Source organism: Marmota marmota, unplaced genomic scaffold (assembly GCF_001458135.2).
Source record: "Marmota marmota marmota unplaced genomic scaffold, marMar, whole genome shotgun sequence".
In the NCBI taxonomy this organism is placed as follows: Eukaryota; Metazoa; Chordata; class Mammalia; order Rodentia; family Sciuridae; genus Marmota; species Marmota marmota.
In genome coordinates, this window is record NW_026000016.1 from 44,704,302 (window position 1) to 44,725,794 (window position 21,493).

A 21,493-nucleotide genomic window follows, 5' to 3' on the forward strand; every position below is an offset into this window, starting at 1 on the left:
GAGGAGCCAATCAGCTAGATGTTGCTGGGGCCGCTGTGAGCCAATCATCAGCCGGCAGCTGGAAGTTTGCTGGGGCCCCTTCGGCTGTGGCTCTCAACAGGTTTGATGCCCTGTACTGAAAGAAAAAAGCATTTCATGTTTTTGGGTACTACGGGTTGAACCCAGGGGTGCTTAACCACTGAGCCTCGTATAATATAAATAATACATTATAATCCGGACAGTTGTATTTTTTATTTTGAGACAGGATCTTGCTAAGTTATATAGGTCCTCGATAAGTTGCTGAGGTTGGCTTTGAACTTGCAATTCTGCTGCCTCAGCCTCCTGAGTCAGTGGGATTACAGGTGTGTGGCACCACAGCCAGCAATTTTTTCATTCTTTTGTGTTAACAATTCTGTGTCATTATTAAAATAGGTTTCTTCTACACAGCATAGCTCTCTTGTGTTTTTATCCAATCTGAAAATCTCAGTTGGAACATTTAGATTATTTGTAATTAATGTAATTAATAATGTTTTACATCTGCCATTTTTTTTGAGAGAGAGAGAGAGAGAGAATTTTAATATTTATTTTTTAGTTCTTGGCGGACACAACATCTTTGTATGTGGTGCTGAGGATCAAACCCCGGCCACACCCATGCCAGGCGAGCACGCTACCGCTTGAGCCACATCCCCAGCCCCTTACATCTGCCATTTTATTATTTGTTTTCTATTTGTCCCTTTGTGTTTTGTCCCTATGTTCTCTTTTCCTGCATTCTTTTGAATTATTTGAGTTGTTTTAGATATTCCATTTAGATGTGTTCATTGGATTTTGACGTTTTATATCAATTCATGGGATTATTAGGAAGGTACATACCTATAATTTCATGTCTAATTTTAATATTTTATAACTTCAAAACAAGAAAGTATCAATATATGGCTTCCTCCATTTTACCTGCTTTGTGTTACAGTTACCATTTGCATCTACACATATTAAAGAAAACTCACCAAAAATGTCATACTTTTTAAGTTTTATAAATAATATAAAATGATATACTAAATAATATATACAATATATAATTGTATATATATAGCAATATTGTATATATAAATATATAATACATTGTATATATAAGTAATATATACAATATTATTATTGTTTTTCTCTCCTTAAGTATATGTGTGTGTGTGTGTGTGTATAATAGAAATAGGGAGAAAAATAGTCTCTTATATTTACCCAGATATTTCACAACTTTCCCTCAGCTCATCTTTGGGTGACAAATTCTTTTAGTTTTCTTTCCTGTGAGAGTGTTCCATGTTTTACCTCCATTTCTAAAGAATATGTTCACCCACACTGGAGTTCTGGGCTGGTGACTCTTCTTCCACTGGAGGCTCGGGGTCAGTTGGCCCATCCTGTGTATGTGCACCTGTGTGTGAGTGATCGCAGGACTTGCATGGGCTCACACACAGAATCAGGGAATTCCTTGCTCTTTTCTGAGATTGCCCCCACTTTCTGACTCCTGGGGACCCCTTCCCAGGTCCTCCACCTGGAAAGCTGGGCTTCCCTCAGAGTTTTGCACAACCACCTTCAGGGTGATGATGTGAGAAAAGAGAGAAACACAACAGGAGGCTGGAGTTGGCTCAGTTGGGGAGCACCTGCCTGGCAGAGGCCAGGCCCTGGGTTCCATCCCCAGCATTTGCCAAAACACTGCAGAAGGAGGGGAAGACCTCCACGCGGTTCTGCCACTGGAGTCACCCGGGGCCGGGCTGGGGGGAGAGAAAAAGACAAAGAAACAAAGATTCCACTCATGCTCCAACTCACAAGGGCCCATTTTCCCAGTCCTCTGGCCAAAGAGACAATTTCGCTCAGAGACTGCGCTGCCTGAGCCTGCTGCATAGTTTAACACTGGGGTCACCTTCAGGTCAGGGTGGGAGACCAAGAAAAAAAAATCTGGGAGATGTACTCAATAGGGATACTTTTTCTAGTTTTGGCTTTGCTCTCCAATCTGCCTGCTATTTCTTAATTTTTCAGTCTCTAACCTAATTTATGTTTTGTAAATTAGGTTAAGACAGTTGCTGGTGGTGTTCAAGATTTCTGTATCCTTGCTGGTTTTCTGTCTATGCACCTATCAGTTGCTAAGAAAGGAATGATGGAGTCTTTTTGTATTTTTCTAGTGGCTTTAGTTTATATCAGTGGAGAGAGAGGCCTTTTGTTTTTCAAAAAACTTTTAAAAAATTTGATTCTTTTTAGTTATACATTAGGATTAATTTCAACATAATTAAAAAAGCATGGAATATAATTTGCTCTTAATTCAGTCTCCAGTCCTTCCCTTTTCCCTCCCCTCCTCCTTCCTACTGTTCCCTTCCTCTATTCTAAGGATCTTGTGCTTTTTACTTTAAGTTTTTATTGTTAATTTCCTTCCCTTCCTTTCTCCTTCCCTCTCTTCCTTTTGCAGTGCTGGGGATTGAACCCAGGACCTCGAATAGGCTAGGCAAGTCAGTGCTCTATCACTGAGTGACAGCCCATATTCTTTTTAGTTTTTATTTTGAGACAGGCTGCCCTTGAACTTGTGATCCTCCTGCATCAGTATCCTGAATAATTGGGATTGCGGCCACTTTCTATCATACCTGGCTTATTCATTTCTAATAAATGCTTTTTATCATGTTAACAAAGTTTCTTTTTACTCTGTATATGCTGAACTTTCTTTTAAAATCAGGAATCAATTTTGGATTTTATCAACTAGGTACTATATAAATGTCTAAAAATTTATGTAGTTTTCTGTCTTTAACAATTTAGTCTCCAAGAGGTTAGATAATATGATCATCTTTTTCTAGGTTTTTTTTTTTGAATGAAAATTAAAGAACATGATCTTAAAGTCTTCTCGTTTTGGGAATATATTGAGGTGTGTGTCTGAGAAAGAGTGTACATAGATTAGGAAGATTATGGTTATTAACTTCAATGTATATTTAATGGGTATTTGAAATAAAACTTGTATTTTCTATTACACACAAAGTTATCTATTATATCAGGCTTATTAAATGTGTTAGTAAAGTGTCCATATCTGAATTTATTTTGTTTATCTGATCTATCTGTCAAATTCTGGGGGTTTTTTTGGTACTAGGGATGGAACCCTGGAGCACTCAAGATGAGCTACTTCTCCAGCCCTTTTTTAAAATTTTATTTAGAGACAGAGTCTCACTGAGTTGCTTAGGAACCTCGCCAAATTGCTGAGGCTATCTTTGAACTTGCAATTCTCCTGTCTTAGCCTCTTGAGCTGCTGGGATTATAGGTGTGTATCACTGCGCCTGGCTGACCTGTCAGAATCTTAATATTAGGCTGCTAGGTCAGTTCACTGTTCATTCAGCTCACTGTTAGAGGTAGAGAAATCAACCATTTAAATTATTTTAAAATATTTGTGTGATTGATTAATTAATTAAGTAATTAATTGTGGTACTTGGAATTGAACCCCTGGATGCTGTACCACTGAGCTACATTCCCAGCCTTTTAAAAAATTCTGAGACAAGAGTGTCACTAAGTTGCCCAGGCTGGCCTCAAACTTGTGATCTACTTGCCTCAGCCTCCTGAGTTGCTGGGATTATAGGTGCAGGCCACTGTACTGGGTTTTTATACTTTATCTTATCCATTCTCTTGTTGGTGGCTTTTTCTAGTTATTTGCTGTTATTCATTTATTTATTTTGTGGCACTAGGAGTTGAATTCGGGGCCTTGTACATACTAGGCAAGCACTTGATCACTGGGGTTGGCTCTTTGTAAGTCTCTTTGTCTTTGTCTCTTATCTTTTTAGATTTTAATTTGATACAGGGTCTTGCTAAGTTGCCCAGGCTGGCCTTGAACATGTGATCCTCTTGTCTTGGCCTCCCATGAAACTGGAAGTACAGGTGTGCACCACCATGCAGCCAGGTTTTGCTATCATTAACAGCGTTGTTATGAACATTCTTACACTAACATTGTATATAGACTTAAAGGCATATTTACCATTTTATTTGTGTACCATCCCTTCTTGCATCTCAAAATGAAATTGTTTTTCTTCTCTCTTGAAACCTATCTTTTAGGAGTTTATCCTCTAGTGAGAATCTATTGATCAAGCTTTCTATTTTTATTGATTCATAAATGAAGCAAATCTGCCTTAATGATAGATTTGCTGGGAAACTTGTAGGTTGACATTTATCTTTGTTCAGTTCTTGGAAGGTTCAACCTCTTGTCTTCTGCTTTCCACAGTTGCTGTTAAGAAGTTGCTGGCAGTCCGACTGCCATTATTTTGTTGAAGACTATTTTTTTCTTTGTCTTGGTCCCTAGAGCACCCGGGGTGCCATGTTACCAGTAGTGAGGTCTCTTTGTCTTTGTCTCTTATCTCTCCTTCGTTTCCCTGTTGCTCTCTCCTATTTCAAAAGGCTATACCATCTTGCAGACATTACACAGCTTGATTTAAAATTTTATTATATTCTTTGTAGAAAATAATTTTCAGGCATGGACTTCTGTTCTGCATGTGATCTTGTCAGATCTAGATGTAGAGAGATATGCCAGGCAGAGGGAAAAACATGTGACACTACAGAGGAAAGAGGGCCTGGGAGGCTGGAAGGGTGTTATGAAGGGAAGTCATCAGATCTGGCCTGCAGAGTGACCCTGGGTGTCACACCGGGCATTACAGACTGGAGGGGGCAGTCTGGCAGATGAGGTAGTGTTCTGGTCTGGGGCTGTAAGGGGAGCTTGGACAGGGCCAGAGGGATGGGACTGATCAGAGGCATTCAAATAGAGCTGATAAACTTGGTCTCAGATGTGTCCTACATAAGGTTCCTACCAAAGGGGACAATTTCAGATTTACCTGTATGAAGATGGGGAAGTCTGGAGGTGATGAAAGGAATGAAAGATAATGAAGGGAGAGACTAGGAAGAAGGAAGAAAGAGGATGGGGCCAAGAGCCTGGAGCCCTTCCCCTGGAGGTGTGGTGAAACCCAGGGAGAGAGGGCCACCTGGGGGGTAACCATGTTGGTGGCTTCTGACTTTGCAGAGAGATACACCATCCCTGGGAGATCCTGGCATCCTTCCCAAAAGGCTACGAGATGATCATGGAGTATCTGCTGCAGAGGCTGATTCCATTGCAGGCAAAGAACGACCAGGAGCCAAGCAACCCATCAAGGATCTCCCCACTGATTGTATGGAGGGGCCGGGCTGGCAGAGGGGCCGGGTGCTGGGAACGAAGCTGGCCAGGGTGCTGTGCTTGGCTGTCTCCAGCTCTTTTTAGGCAGCGTGGGGTTGAGCACTGTAACAGTGGGGTTTTCGTGTTGGGTTGGGTTGGGGGAGGGGTTTCCCGCTGGCTGCCTTGTCGGGGGATAGAAGAACTAGATTCCTGTTCCCAGGGGTGAATGGACCTAAGACAAACGCCCAGCCCTGCCTTAACTCTCAAGGATGAGGGGAGACAAAACAGCCACCATGGCTGTTAGAGTGCTTTAAAACAGTGCCACTCTGGAAATACCCTGTGCTCTCCTGGCTCCCACTAACTTAGTCCTGACCTGCTGTGGGCAGCCAGGCCTTCACTGGGCAAGGCAAAGGTGGTGATGCTCCCATTCTCCTCCTTAACCCAGGCCACCAGGGCCATCTACGAGCTCTTGCAGGAACCGAGTCGGCGGATGGAGCTGCATGGCTTCTTCTCCTCCCTGTTCGTAAGGCTGCTCTTCCAGGTCTCCCTTCTGGTGCTTGAAGGAAGTGCTGAAATGATCCAGGGTCAGCAGCCTGTAATCGAATGTGTGGACCCTGTGAGGTTCGTTGGCCTGTGGGCTCATGTGCGAGCGGCTTAGCACCCCCCACCCGGCTTCCGGCCTGCAAACACAACACTGTTCTCTCCCTCCTGGACTTTTTCGAAAAGACTCTTTAAGTCTGGCTTACTAGGCTCATGCAGAGATTCTGTACCAAAGTGAAATCAAAACAAGACACCTGGGTCTGCAGACCAGGATGCCCTCCCTACCCCTGGGCAGGCTTCCCGTGTCATCATGGAGAGGCCACTACCTTCTTGGCCACAGGTTCCTCATTTGTCAAAGGTTGCACAGGGTAACATGGATTGTCCCACTGCCAGCAATCCACCATCACTGGGAGGCTGGGAGTCAGGCAGGTGGCTGGGGAGAAAGGAGCACAGTGGGGGTGACTTCCGGCCTGCTCCTGCTCTGCTCTCTCCCCAGTTCTACAGTGGAGGCCCTGAAGACCTTGATGTGCAGTTCTGGGTATGAGGAACACATGGAGTATGTGAACATATTTGGGGGTTGGAATCTGCTTGTGAGTCCTGAGAAACACTACGATGGAGTCACCCTGCTGGCCAGGTAAGCTGCGCCTGGGGCTCTGACCAGAGGACCGTCTATGTTCCTGATCCTCCCTGCAGCCCAGGCCTCCCCCTGATCACTGTGCTCTGGTCGGTAGGGCCCTGGTGATCAAGAACTGTTGGCACAACCGCCCCATCTTCAGCTTCATCATCAGGATCCTCCAGGACACAAACTGCCCCAACCACGTAACAGCCCTTGTGTTCCTGACAGAGGTGACTGGGGCGGGGGTGGGGGGGAAGAGGGCGGGGGAGGTGGTCCCTCTGAAAGGTAATGGACTCCTCCTGGGAAGGCCACTGGCCAGAGGGGGCAGCCTGTTTGACTTTCCCTACCTCCCAGAAGGATTGGGGGATGTTACTAGTAATACGTCATTAGTCTGGACACGGTGGCACACACCTGTAATCCCAGCAGCTCCAGAGGCTGAGGCAGGAGGATCGAAAGTTCAAAGCCAGCCTCAGCAACAGTGAGGTGCTAAGCAACTCAGTGAGACACTATCTCTAAATAAAATAAAAATAGGGCCAGGTGTAGTGGTGAAGGCCTGTGATTCCAGTGGCTCCGGAGACTGAGGCAGGAGAATTGTGAGTTTAAAGCCAGCCTCAGCAATGGTGAAGCGCTGCTTAGCAGCTCAGTGAGAAGCTGTCTCTAAATAAAATACAAAATAGGGCCAGGGGTGTGGCTCAGCTCAGTGGTTGAGTGCCCTTGAGTTCAAACCACCCCCCATCCAAAAAAAAAAAAAAAAAAACCTTTGTTAGATTTCCTTGAGTTATAGGATTTGATTTCTTCTTGAATCTCAAAGACTCTGCCCTGACTTTATGGAACAACACAGCTCTTTCCTTCAGCCACATGAGCCTTTGAAAATTGATCTTGGCTCAGTACCTCAATTAACTCAATATTAACTCAAGTTGCCTCACAGGAAATGTATAGAAAAGGTGGAAAAAGTAAATACAATATTGCAAAATCATTAATCATCACAATGCACAAAGGAAATCACTTTTAGGTTTTTGCCTGTATGGAAGTGCATGTGAGAGGGTTGAGATTGTTCTCTCTTAATATTCTGTGTCCCCCTCTCTTCAAGCCTCTACCTATGTCATTTTGTGTTCTTGGTAACATAACTTTCAGTGGTGATAGAATATTTTATCATAAAGATGTTCTATAATTGGTTGGACATTCTGTTTCTAATTTTGTTATTATGAATAACACCGTAATGAGCATCTCTGTGCAAAACCTTTGCCCATGTGTCAGATTATTACCTTAAGTATTGACTATAGTAAGTGCAAGTATAGGTTCAAAAAGCATAAATGTCTTCTCTGACTTTTGATACTGACACCAAATTGCCTTCCAGTAAAGTTGTAGCAATTTATACGTCCACCACCAGTGTTTGGGAGAGTTTGGGACGGTTTCTGCCTCATCACAGCTTTAGATAGGCTTCTTTTAAAATCTAAGCAAACTAATTTAAAAACAAAAAAACAGGAACTGGATTATTTTGAACAATGATAGGAGATAACACAATACTAATGCCAGAACATAAGCAGATGTTATTGTAATGTGACCTCATGTACCCTTATGTGGGTTACAGGGCATTTGAATCTCGCGGGAAGGTGCTACTGCTGTGTGCTACGGTGTGCATGCTGGTGTGAGTGCTGAGATGTGCGTTGAAGGATGTACGTCATGTTGGCCGAACGCTTGCTCAGGATGCAGAAATGAGGGCATGTAGGAGGCAGGGCTCTGGCTGGAAGGGGATGCCTAGTGCCATGGGTCTCAGGCGTTAGTGTGTATCACGTCGCCTCATCACATTGAGGAAGGAGTTCAAAATGCAGATTCCTGGGCCCTGTTCCCAGAGACTTGGATTCAGCAGGTCTGGGGTAAGACCCAGAAGTCTTCCTTTTCTGAAAGCACCTCAGTTCCTGTTGTAGTACAGGGAGTCCTTGAACCCAGCTTTGAGAAATGGCACCAGGTACAAGCCTGAGAGACTAGTAGGTATCACAAGATGACTGCCACTCTGTTAGAACAGTAGTTCTGAACCCTGGTGGCATATTAGGATCCTGTGGGGAGCTTTTTAAAAATGCTATTGCCAATGATCCTCCCTACTTTCCCTACTCTCTTGCCTTCTTCTGTTTGAGTTGGTCTAGGATGGGGTCCAGGCATTAGTTTGCTTAGAACCTCCCAAGTCCTGTGTTCTAGAAATGCAGCTAGGACTGAGGACCACCCTACAAGTTCCCCCAAAGGCATAATACCCACATAAACAAGTGGACATAGGAACAGGTGTTCACTCCTCTGTCACCTGTTTTGGAGCTTCAGGCTGAGGAGGGGAATGGAGGGGACAGTTTGGGAAAAGGCTCAAAGGGGCTCTAGGCAGGAAGATGGGTGGACCCCATTCATAGCAATTAAAGGGGAGAACCATGGGGTTTTAGGTACTGGCTAAGAAAGTGGGTCAAGATCTAGAAGCTCTCAAACATTTCCTAACCCTTTGAAGCTCCCAGCTTGTTCTTGGTATCTTCATCCATTTCCCTGGGCTAAGCACAAGCAGAAACATTTCAAAAGGCCCTGTGCTGGAATTCTGGACAATCAAGAAAAGGGAGCCCAGCTGTTTTCATTCTCATTGTAACTGTGGAAAAGATGTTATTAACTCTATTTTGTAGAGGATGAAAACTGAGGCCCAGAGAAGATAAGAAACTCACTAATTAGTAAGTAAACTAGGGCAGATCTGCCTGCCTGACAGGTAGAAAACCTCTGCAATTTGTCCCTGAAAGCTTCTTTGCCATTAATATAGAAGCACAGATACTCACATAAGCATGACCCCAGGCGTGCATGCAAAAGCAAGTGCAGACATCTTCAATGTAGCTGATGAACTTTGGTCTTCCTAATGTTGTTTTAAATAATCTATACGCATGTATAATTTTTTTTTTTTTGTACCAGGGATTGAACTCTGGGGCACTAGGCCACTGAGCCACATCCCCATCCCTATTTTGTGTTTTATTTAGAGACAGGGTCTCACTGAGTTGCTTAGCTCCTCACTGTTGCTCAGGCTGGCTTTGAACTCTTGATCCTCCTGTCTCAGCTTCCTGAGCTGCTGGGATTACAGGCATGTGCGACCACGCCTGGCTATTCATGTACAATTTAACACAAATATACAAATGAAACCATACACACTGGTTTCTTTATTTAAAAAAAAACAAAAAACAAAAAACAAACAAACAAAAAACACCTTTTTTCCCCTTCTTTTGCCTTCTCGCTTCCTACCCAATGAGGCCTATACCCCCGCCTCTTCATCCCCAGATATCTCACAGGCAACAGATAGGCATCTCTCTCCTGTTAAAATACACACACACACACACACACACACAGTGTTGCCAGATGGTTTTCCAAAGTAATGATGTGCGCTCATGCTAGTAAAGTGTGAGAGAGCCCCCCGATTACTTCCACCAAGGGTTAGCTCTTTTTTTGAGATGGGGTCTTGTTATATAGCCCAGGCTGGCCTTGAACTGGTGATCCTCCTGCCTCAGCCTCCCGCCTTAGCTCTTCTTACATCCAAATTCACATCTCTCCCGATGGATGTGAAACAATGTCTGTTTGCTCTAGTTTTCAGTTCTGCGTGGAATTTTGTGACTTGAACTTGCCCTTCTCTGAATTCCTTCCCATCTCTTTTGCCCATCAATCATCCTATTGATTATTGTTTGACTTTTTCTTGCTCACATAAACTTTCTGGGTTTGATCCCCGGCAACACACACACACACACACACACACACACACTGGGGAGTGAGGGGGGACTACTTTAACTCGCTCATAGGTTGCTGTGTGGAGGTTGCAGTGCTGACAGAGCCCTTCCTAGTTGCCACACCACACTGACTCTGCGAATCACGGTGTCCACGGTGGCATATGCATTCCAAACCATGAATGTCTGGCCCAGACATCCTCAACCCTGACTGCATAGTTGGATATTTGGGAGAATTTATAAATAAATAACACTGACGCTTGGACTCCGAATCAGACTTTTGGTGGATGACATGGGATCCAAAGAGCAGCATTTCTCTAGTTCTCCCGGTGATCCTAATGTGCAGCCAGGGCTGGGGGCCTTGGAGTCACTATGTTACCAGAGTTGTTGGTTGAAGGCCCCTGCCCCAGTGATCCCAGTAGACCAGGCTCAGTCACCTGTTCTCATATGCCAATCAAAGACTCATGCTGTGGTGGGGAAAGAAGAGGATCTTTTAATCAGTGTGGCCACCCCAGGAAGAAAAGATGTAGGGGTTCGGTGACCAAAGATCTGTCTTCAAGGGATGACAGAAACTTTGAGGTTTTTATAGAAAAAGGGAACAAAGAAAGGGTTGGGGACTTGTATGGTTGGGGGATTTGAACAGCCAACAGAGTAAGTCATCTGGGTCAGAGCATGGTCTCAGGACTGGTTCTATGAAGCTCTGGGGAGGTGATCCCATCTTGAGGGGGCGACTCAGTTCCCAGTGAGATGACTGTTCCTGCTTAAGGGCAGCCTGGGTTCCGTCATGGGGTTAATAGCTCCTGCTTACGGGGACCCACTTATGGGGTGATCTGTTCTGAGAGGCTGACTGTTGCTTGGGGCAGTTTCGGTCACTTGTCATAAAGATGCTTATCAATCAGTCAGACCTGTGTGGTTCCTGGAATCCAAGGTAACTGCAAAAGAAGGTGGTTCAGAAGGAAAACATGTCAAAAGGCAAGTGGAGTCAGAAAGGGACAAAATGAAATTGGTCAATGACTGGACCGGCCTTCAAATCCTCCTGTCAAGTCACATTCCATGTCTGCTGGGGGGAGGGCAGAAGGCCATTGTCTTCGATAATTATTTCCTGCTGATAGGGGCCATGTGGGAGTCTTGGAATGGAAGACCTTGATGGGATAAGAAAACTTTGTCCCTTTTATACCAAAGGCATTTCATTCCCATGCTGGTCCAAACAGTATGAGCACCAGTCTTACAAAGGAAGTGAGCAGAGGTCACCTAGAGGAAAAGGAAGGAAAATAACATTGTCAGACATTAAGTGCCTCCATTTAGAAGGAATTGATTTTAGCCTACTACTGAAAGGATCTATTGCTGAGGCCCAGCCCAGTCAGCAAACAAGTTAGACCAGATCCATGGGGAGTAAGGAAAAGACAAAGAAAGCAAAGAGTGACGGCAGTGTGATTCATGATTATCTAAGGCGTCTGGCGGAGTTGTGCTCTCTGAAGAGATATTTGAGATCCTGGGGGGACCATCGTCCAATGGGATCCTCTTGATCCTGCCGAGGGTCAGGAGGGCTGTTTCCCGGTGGTGCCCTTTTACTCTGGTGTGGTGGAATCTCGGCTTGACACCACCATGTTTTAAAGAAGTGTGAGTGATTCAGAGAACATTGGAAGGGCCTGTCCACTTTTTTTTTTTTCTTTTTAAATCTGCTGATCTTCTGGGCCCTGATATTTCCATGTCCATCTCTCAGCTGAAAAAGGTGCAGCGGGTCCTCAGGGGAGGAGAATTTTGCCCTAGAGGAAGCAAACACACAGACAGAAGTTAGAACTTGATTAAGCTGCTCTACCTATGCCTGATTTTATTTTCATATTTTAAGTGTGGGGACCGTGGCCCTTTATGGAAGTCTCCAAAGGGTCTCCCACAGTTAATGGCAGAGGGGCTTTATTGCAGCCCCCCTAATGTGAAGGAAAGCAATGGGCAGTACCTTTTCCTATGTTAGAACAGTTTCTTGACAAATTTTGGCTAAAGTCCTCTTAGAGCGTGGCTTATCTTCTCCATCTTTCCTACCTGTCGAGGGCTCCAGGCTGCGTGTAATCTCCAGCAAAATCCTAGAGCTCCACTGGCCTGCTGAGCTGCCTCAGAGACAAACGCAGGGCCATTGTCACATTGTATGCAGTCAGACAGGCCATACCTGGGAATGATGCCCTTTAGTAGAGCCTGTACCACTTCCGAGGCTTTTTCCATCCTACTGAGGTTGGCCTTGACCCAGTTAGAAGAGGTGTCAACAGAAACCAGGAGACATTTAAAGTTTCCAGCAACTTTAGGCATCTGAGGGGAGTCTACCTGCCAATCTTCAAAGGGATTTGGCCCACACTATTGGGCCCCTTGTGTTTGGCCCAAAGTTGGCATCTTTTGGCATAAAGACAGTCTGCAGGAGTTGATGTCCAAGGATGTTTTATGTCCTTGCTATTAGAGGCTGTAAGTCCCTCCCCAGCCCCCTCTCCAACTCTTTCTTTCTCTCTCCCTCCTTGGGTGTGGACAATCAAAAGGCATATTTTGAGTCAGCATAGCATAAATGTTAACCCTTTCCCTTTGAAAGATCGAGGGCCCCAGTAAGGGCTACTAATTTGGCCTTTTGAGGGGATAACTGTTAGGAGGGGATCTGACTCAATAACATCTTGTAAATGCTATTGCGTACCCATCTTGGTGTTTTCCATGGTTCGTGAAGCCACTCTTACCTGTGAGGAATTCCCAGTCTGTGTGGTCAAATGACTAATGTCAGGCCTGGTTTTCTGGAAAAAGATAGAATCAAGAACTTCCACAGATCTATGGTGCGGGGTAGGAGCCTCGGGACCTGCTGACAGACAGCAGGGTCTCTCTGCTTAAAGTTAATGTTGTTTGATGAGTCACATTAGGCTCATCTAATTAGATTGCCTGTTATGCACCCAAACTCCCAGCAGTTAGGCAGTATCTGCCTTTTGTTCCAGCAAGGTTAAAATCTGATGTGGCAAGTATATGGCAGTACGTTGTCCAAGTATTAAGTTTTCAGCATCTTTTAGCATATCATACATGGTTGCTGTTGCCTGGCAACAAGGTGGCCATCCCTTGGCCGTGTGATTACCTGCTATAAGAAGCAAGCTACAGGTTGGGGAGCTTCATCCAGCAACTAAACAAGAACTCCCAGTCCAATTTCTCGCTTACATACAGTTTAAATGGCTTTTTAAAGTTAGGCAGTCCCAAAGTGGGGGCAGACATCAGTCGGTCACTTAAAATTTCTTTGAAGTATGGGTTGGATTTCCTTGGGTGTCTCCCGCGGCAGATATTGCTTTAGGTGGGGGCTTCGCTGCACCCTCTTTTAAAAGAACTTTAACTGGGAGAGCATTCTTGGCTTGGCCCATTGGCCTACACAGCCTTGTTGATAGATTGAAGAACTTTGGCATTGACTCACCCCTGCTGGCTTCTCCTGGGTTTATATCAGCTGAAGATGAAGTGCCTGTTCTGCTGGCACTTTTACCAGTTCTCCAAGGAGTCTACCTGATCATTGAGTTTACAGAGTCAGTCTGTCCCTAGCAGTGGAACTGAACATTCTGATACACACAGAAAGGCATGTCAAAGCCGTGGGGTCTGCAAGCAGCAGGGGAGCTGCAGGGTTTCAGGGGGTCAGCAACATTCCCTCTTCCCCTTGAATATTTGGCAAAACAGCTCCAACTATAAAGTAGTATGATAATTCAGTGATTTGTTTGGGGACTGCGTCTTTTGCATCTGGTATAGACATAGGCCATACTGTATTATATTAATAAATCATCTTTTTCTTACTCATAGGTTTATAGCTATAATTAGATCATGGATCATAGATCATCATGAGACATCTAGAATTCTCCCTAGGGGGCTTCCTAATGGTATAGATTTAGAATTTCCCATTGTTAGGCAAATTACGATAGAGATCTCCCAAGCCCTTATTCCTCACCTATTTTGTGTCTGTTTTTTCTAGTCGATACCATAGGATTTCAAATTTCCTTGTCAAAAACAAATAGCCGGGCACAGCGGCACACGCCTGTAATCCCAGTGGCTCGGGAGGCTGAGGCAGGAGGATTGCGAATTCAAAGCCAACCTCAGCAATGGCAAGGCACTAAGCAACTCAGTGAGACCCTGTCTCTAAATAGAATACAAAATAGAAGTGGGGAAGTTCAATCCTCAGTACCCCCCAAAACAAAACAAAACAAAACCCAAAACGGCCTATGCCCAAATAGCCCCCAAATGCTCAAATGACAAAGACCAAAACAAAGAGCAAGGTCCTATTTGTAGATGCCCTGTTGGTAGAGAACTTCTCAAGGGCTTTTAATCTAAAGGCCTGAAAATTCTAAGGCTCTCTTCTCTGCTTCACAGATAGTGGTAGAAAGCAGACCATACTGGCCCAAAGTGGAAAGATAAGAAAATGCCCCAGGGACTGGGGTTGGGGCTCAGTGGCAGAGCACTTGCCTACCATGTGTGAGGCACTGGGTTTGATCCTCAGCACCACATAAATAAATAAATAAGTAAATAAAGAGAGATGTTGTGTCCATCTACAACAACAACAACAACAAAAACCTTGTTACTGGAGTCCCTGGATGAAGCCCCTTGCCCTGGTAGGTCCCAACAGACCAGGCTCAGCCACCTGTCCCCATATGCCAATCGAAGACTTACACAGTAGTAAAGGAAAGGAGAGAAGCTTTTAATCAAGATGGCCACTCCAGGAAGAGGAGACATAGGGGTGACCAAAAATCTGACTTCAAGGGATGACAGAAACTTTGAGGTTTTACAGAAAAGGGGAACAAAGACAAGGGTTGGGGGCTTGGATGTCTGGGTTTTGAGCAGCTGGTAGAGTAAGTCATCTGGGTCAGAGCATGGTCTCAGGACTGGTTCTATGAAGCTCTGGGGAGGTGATCCCATCTTGAGGGGGAGACTCAGTTCCCAGTGGGATGACTGTTCCTGCTTAAGGGCAGCCTGGGTTCCGTCATGGGGTTATAGCCCAGGCTTACGGGGACTCTCTTATGGGGCGATCTGTTCTGAGAGGCTGACTGTTGCTTGGGGCAGTTTTGGTCTCTTGTCATAAAGATGCTTATCAATCAATCAGACCTGTGTGGTTCTTGGAATTCAAATGGAGTCAGAAAGGGTCAAAATGGAATTAATTGTTTAGGTCAGTGACTGGGCCTGCCTTCAAGCATTGCTTGCTTGATATTGCCCAGCTTGGCCCCAGGGTACCCAGTGCAATGGAATAATAGTGGCAAAGATCTTATAATAACTTCCCTCTACCTTCTCTCTTCTAAAAAGTATTATTCTGGGGACCTATCATCGACTTCTCTCTTTTCGTTTTCTGACAAAGGTGTGCTTTGCAGCACTCCTGAGACATCTCTTCCCCATCCCCACTGGCTGGAAGTCTAGACCCACCTCACCCATGCCTGGAGCAACTGCGAAAGATACATGCCATTCTCTTTCCTGGGACCTCCATAAGCAATGCTTCTCACCAATGGGATGCTCCTCCCAAGTTGGCTCAGCGTTCTTGTTGCCCTTCCCTCAACCCAGCCACACTCCTGCTTTGCCACACCCAGTTTTCCCAACTGAACACACACACACACACACACACACACACACTTCTGTGAATTCCTCCCCATTTCTTTTGCTTCTTGTCCTATTGAACTGTTTGCCTTCCAGTCTGTAAGACTTAGATGTGCATTCAAGTTCTCTTTATTCAAGTTCCACTTCTTTATAAATTTTCCTTTAGCACCCACTTAAAATAGATTTTTTTTTTTGCTTGCTTTTGGTTTGTGCCACGTTGCTATTTTCTGGAGATGTTCACAGGTGGTTGAGTGAGTCTTTGCTTCCCAATGGAAACATGAGGTTATTTGAGAACTGACTGAGGTTTCTTACTTTTCTCATCCTGGAATGAAAGGGTGGGAAGACCCTCTAACTCTGGTCTCTCCACCGATTCTTCCAAAGCCTTAAAACTGTCTTTACTCGTGAGCAGGAACCTAGATTCAGCGTCATTGGGAGTTGTCTCCTCCTTGCGTACCTCACTATCTTTCTTGGCCTCCTTTGCCAGCTGCTCCAGAGCCCAGATGTGGCAGCCATTGTGGATGACATTGCCACCCACATTTTAGCAAACTGGTTCAAGTGTGAGGAGCTAACCACAGTGAAGCTATTGCTGCAGGTGACAGAGGTCTTCGCAAAGCACAAGAACTTGGTAAGATGGAGCAGAGGCCAAGGGCAGGTTCTCAGGCAATGTTGTCATCTGGGAGAGGAATAGGACCCGGAGTTCAATAGACAGGCTGGGACATACCCTTGGAATCAGAGACCAGATCTTCCTGAGGCCAGTCCACCAAGCACAGGATCAGGGCTTGGGCCATTCCTGCTCCCTCCCTTCCCAGGAGAGGCCCCCTGGGGAGGCTGTCCCATAGGTCACTTCAGAGGATAATCTCAGCCAATCCCAGGATCCCACATATGCCATCCAGGTCTCCTGAATACCAGCCTCACCGTCACAGATGAGACAGGCAGTGAGGAGGGGAACTTCTGGTGTTGTAGGGAAGGCGGCTTCTCTGTCTTCTCCCCTTTTCCCATGGAGGGCAGAAGTCATCTGTTCTCCTGGGCGGCTCATGCTGACCAAACCCACTTGCTGAACCAGCCCTAGTTCCAGGGTGAAAATTGGCTGTGCCCGGGGCTGTCGCTTGTGGGGCTTGGACTGAAAGGAGAGCAGGAAAAGAGCCCCGCCCAGCATTTCCTGAGCAGCGGTCACGGTCACCCCTCCGCAGGTGAGGCGGCTCTCCATCCTGCAGCCGCACGTGCTGAGATGCTGCTACTCCCCCTGCCACTGCATCGTGGAGGAGACTTTCCTGACGCTGAATCACCTCCTTGAGGACCTCACCTGGCAGCACTCCTCTTTCTTCCTGATTCAGCTGGCCTTCACCCTGGGCTCTTTCCTTGAGGAGGTGAAGTCCCCTGAGGGGTCTCTCTTCCTCTAGGCCTCTGTGAGAGGAGGAATTGGGCAGAATTCCCTCGAGCTTGACCTAGTGCTCTTCTGTGGGGAGGGGACTGCTTCTGCGCCCTTGTCTCATGACTGTCGTGTTACTGGAGAATCAAAGCAGATCTCAGGGGAGGAGCAACTCAGGGACTCTGGACCCTGGGTGACCAGTGGACAGATGCAGAGGTGTGTGTTTTCTGACCCAGGAGCCTGAGAATCTGCGCCTGATGGCCTTCCAGGTCTACGGGAATCTCCTGTCCAAGATCAAGAAGAGAGACCTTGTCTTCCCCTTGAAGCAGCAGATGCTCAACTCCATAGTTCTCCTTGTGCTGCACCTGAAGGATGTGAATACTGATGTGGCTCAGGTGAGAGGCCAGTCCTCGGAGCCTGTGTGTGGTCCCCAATTCCATGGTGGGTAAATATTGAGTATTTGAGGCAGGAGAACTGCAAAGGTTAAGGCCAGCCTCAGTGGCTTAGTGATACCCTGTCTCAGAATAAAAAGATTAAAAGGGCTGGGGATGTAGCTCCGTGATACAGTGCCCCTGAGTTCAATCCTCAGTACTGAAAGAGAGAGAGGGAGGGGAGATGGGTGGGTGGGTGGGGGGAGAGACACTAGAGATGACAAGATACAACACCCGAGTTTTCTCCAGCTCCTAGCTCCATCCAGCTGGCCACCAACTTGCAGTAGAATATTGTGGTTGTGAAAACTCTGAGGAGGAACATCTCATGGACTGATTAGTACCAGTCCTTCTCTCTGTTTCCCTGCCCTTGGCTTCTGCAGTCTTCTTTGAGACCACTTTCTGTGCCCCTTAGTGTGGACAGGCTCCCTGGGGAGGCCAGTTCCAGTTGGAGACAGTGTTGTGAGCAGAACAAAGAGAGTTGGATGGGCCAAGCTCTGATCCCAGGAAACCAGAAGTGGGCACCACAACTAGAAAACCCCCAAACCGGCTTAGCTTGTAAGAGGACACTCTGTTCTCACAGAGCAGCTACTTTGCCGTTTCTGAGGCCTCTTTGGGCTCATCTGAGGATGCTGTGGAACAAGTGCTGGAAAGAAATTATCCTGTGGCTCAGGGCCCCTCCCGGTGGAGTTAGCAGTGATATTCCTGAGAGAGCTGACCCTGATTCAGAGCAGCGACCAACAGTTGAAGAATTAAGACGTTGGGGAAATCTAAGCCAGGCATAGTTGTGCATGCCTGTAATCCCAGCAACTTGAGAGGCTGAGGCAGGAGGATCACAAGCTCAAGGCCAGCCTCAGCAATGTATCAAGACCCTGTTTCAAAAAAAAAAAAAATTTTTTAAAGGTGCTGAGAATGTAGCTCAGTGGTAGAGTATACCACAAAACAAGACTTTGGGTAAATGTGATTTCAGAGACTGTTTTAGGCATGGGAAGTTGTGGGACTGGTGACTGAGGTTAAGAGGTGGAGAGTCCCATTGCTCTGGGTTTCTGTGCAGTATCACAGCAATTGGAAAAGTCACTCTAACTGGATTTGCAAGTTCTCCTTCATGGGTAACAGGGGTTTTCAATACAGCCAGGTGCCTAGATGATCTCCTAATCCTGGATCCCTATCTGTTCCCTGAGTTTCCATCCCACTGGAGTTGGACAGGCTGTCCTCTCTCTCCCTTCTGGGTGCCCCTTCATGGCTGCCCAGCCCCACTTGCATAACCCCTTATGCCAAGCCTCTTGTCTCCCCAGATCTGCCAGCTCTCCCTCTGCCACACAGCTACCTTACTAGGCTGGACAAAGTTGAAAACAGTCTTCACCCAGAGAGATGTGTTTACCATTCTCAGGATCCTGGTAAGCCAGCTGCCGACTCACCGTTCTGCCCCTGTGCAAGGGAGGGTGGCATCCCCAGCACTCCGGTCCTTTCTCCTGCAGCTAGGGGTTTGCTGTGGTGGCCGCAGCAGCAGTTCAATGATAAGCCGCTCACCAAGCATTTGCTTTGAGTGGGGCATTTAGATGGTACCAGTCCCTCTGGTAACACCCTCTTTATTCTCCCAAGTGAAATTCATGAATCTCAGCATCTACCCATGCTTCATATTTCCCAAATAAGCAGAATGCCCTAACTCCAAAGGACAAGTGAAAGTAATTTATTAAAAAAACCCAGCATGCATAAACATATGTAATATAATAGGACATAATATAATGTATGTGAGTGCTTGGTTCCATTTACCCTTGAAGACATAATGAAGGCTCCTTCCCCTTTTGCACAGAATCACTGTGAACAGATCTGCTTCTGATGCAGAGTCAGATCAAACATCAAAGGAAGCTTTGTTGTTGGTGATTTGATTTCCAAAGTGATGAATAATTTTTGCTAACATACTGCCACTGTCATCTCTCCCTGAAAGTTTAGTTTTGGATTTGTCTTGCAGATGCATTTCTAGAAAACCCAGTGTATGCTTGAACTGTGGAAAAGTACTCTGTAATATATGAAAGACTGGGCCAAGGTCTGGGTACAGATTCTAAATAGGTTTTGATTGATACAAATTCATGTATCAGTCAATATAGTCTGCAGCTGAGCACGGGTTGTTTCCCTAAGAGAAAATGGGCTCAGGGTGGGCAGACCTTCCAAATGTTGAGAGCAGAAAATCCTGATTCTAGGTGACATTTCCCACGTTTATGTTAGCAAATAATTTACAATGTAAAACATTATGTGGACTAAATGAGAAGGTCTGCAGGCTGGTCTTGGGTCCTGGGTGGCAGTCAGCAGTCTGGGCAGGAGAGCCCAGGAGTGGGATACTGGGCCACATCATGCCATGAAGTTTTGGTGCCACAAGGAGCAGGATGTGGTGCTATGGGCAGCAGGAGCCACTGAAGTGTTCAACAAGGCAGTGGCATGGTTGGAGAGCTGTGCATTTTAGATAAGTCCCCCAGCCCAGGCTGTGGGATCAGAGGAAAGGTTCCAAGGGACAGAATTAGGGGCCTCAGGGAGAGATGACAGTGTCACAAAGATGAAGCCATGGATGTGATTAGCTGGTTGTGGAGACTGATTGAATGTGGAGCGTGAAAGTGGAGGCCACTTGGGTTTCTGACCTGAGTGGACATTGGTGCCATGGAGCAAGGTCAGGAATACAGGGCAAGGTCAAGTGTGAGAGGAAGGGGGTGGGCTGATTTTGTGCCTGTCAAGTTTGTAAAGTCTATGGGTGGATCTAGAGCACTGGAAGTCAGGAATATATCACTGAATCCTGGAGCACGTGCTAGAGACGGGATTTGTGAACACTGAACACACCTCCCAACGGTCGATGGAAGCTGTAATCACTGACCCAGAGCTGCTCAGCCAGGGAGGTGGCCAGTGGGTCAGGAAGCTTGTAAGTCAGCCCGGGATCCCAGGAAATACCAGTTCAAGCATCCTTTGAAGGAGATTAGGAAAGAAAGTCAAGTGAAAAGTCAAAGGAGAATAAGAAGAAAGGGATCATGTCACGTAGGAAAGTTCCAGGCAGCAATAGGTGGCCCGCAGTAGGACGGCAGCATGAGTTTGGGAGCATCCAGACCAGAGTGCAGGCTGGGTTTGGACCATGGGAGCTAATGGTGACCCTTGCCTAGTCAGGGTTGGAGATGTAGGAGGAGGGGACTGGTGCAAAATGACAGATTTCCTGGGTAACTTCAATTGTGGCAGAGGTGAGCAGGAGGGCAGGCTCAGCCTCACATCCTCCAACCAGAGCAGCACCCCTTCTGATGCAGGGGACATTTCCAGTTAGGATTTTTATTTGAAGAAAAGATCCTGCTACCAAAAAGTTGGAAAAAGGGGCTGGGTTGTGGCTCATGTGTGAGGCACTGGGTTCCATCCTCAGCACCACATAAAAATAAATAAATAAAATAAAGGTATTGTTTTCATCTGTAACTAAAAAACTTTTTTAAAAAAAATGTTGGGAAAAACCATGGGTTTCACCTCATTTTTGACTGCAGCCAAGTGTGGTGGTGCATGCCTGTAATCCCAGCGGCTCTGGAGGCTGAGGCAGGAGGATTGTGAGTTCAAAGACAGCCTCAGCAACTCAGGGAGGCCCTTAAGCAACTCAGTGAGACCCTGTCTCTAAATGAAATACAAAAAAGGGATGGGGTGTGGCTCAGTGGTTAAGTGCCCCTGAGTTCAATCTCTGGTACCAAAATAAAACAAAGGAAAAACAAAAACTAAAAAACTTTACTGCAAAATGAAAAAGGAGAGTAGGAAAGAAGAAGCTAGAAGGGGACATGGAGAGGGGTTAAGGCTAATGGTCATTGTGTAAAGGAAAGGACACATCATCCTAAGACCCTCATGGGAGGAAGTCTGAGTAGACACAGAAAACGGGGTATCCCAAGGCAGGGGAGGAAGTTATAAGAACACTTAATTATATGCAGCCCTCCTTCTAATAGAAGGGTGTAGACATGATTGATGTCTATACACCCTTTTTTGCAGCCTAGAGAATGTGGCATGAGATTGAAAATTTTAAGTCAAGCTATAAATAGACAATATTTCAAAGTGAGGTTCACTGTTCCAATGTTGGAAATAGGAGAAATGTGGGTGAGCCAAAGATTGGGG

General features: G+C 46.0%; 1 protein-coding gene across 1 annotated transcript in view; it reads left to right on the top strand.

Moving 5' to 3' along the window:
* Positions 1–21,493, top strand: part of LOC107140330 (maestro heat-like repeat-containing protein family member 7) — a 45,862-nt gene that overhangs the window by 22,549 nt on the left and 1,820 nt on the right. The window contains exons 12-19 of the mRNA XM_048809017.1: positions 5,000–5,144; positions 5,574–5,749; positions 6,165–6,302; positions 6,400–6,514; positions 16,065–16,205; positions 16,771–16,947; positions 17,186–17,344; positions 18,673–18,774. Of these exons, the coding sequence (XP_048664974.1) occupies positions 5,000–5,144; positions 5,574–5,749; positions 6,165–6,302; positions 6,400–6,514; positions 16,065–16,205; positions 16,771–16,947; positions 17,186–17,344; positions 18,673–18,774 (1,153 nt within the window). The remainder of the gene's footprint in view (positions 1–4,999; positions 5,145–5,573; positions 5,750–6,164; positions 6,303–6,399; positions 6,515–16,064; positions 16,206–16,770; positions 16,948–17,185; positions 17,345–18,672; positions 18,775–21,493) is intronic.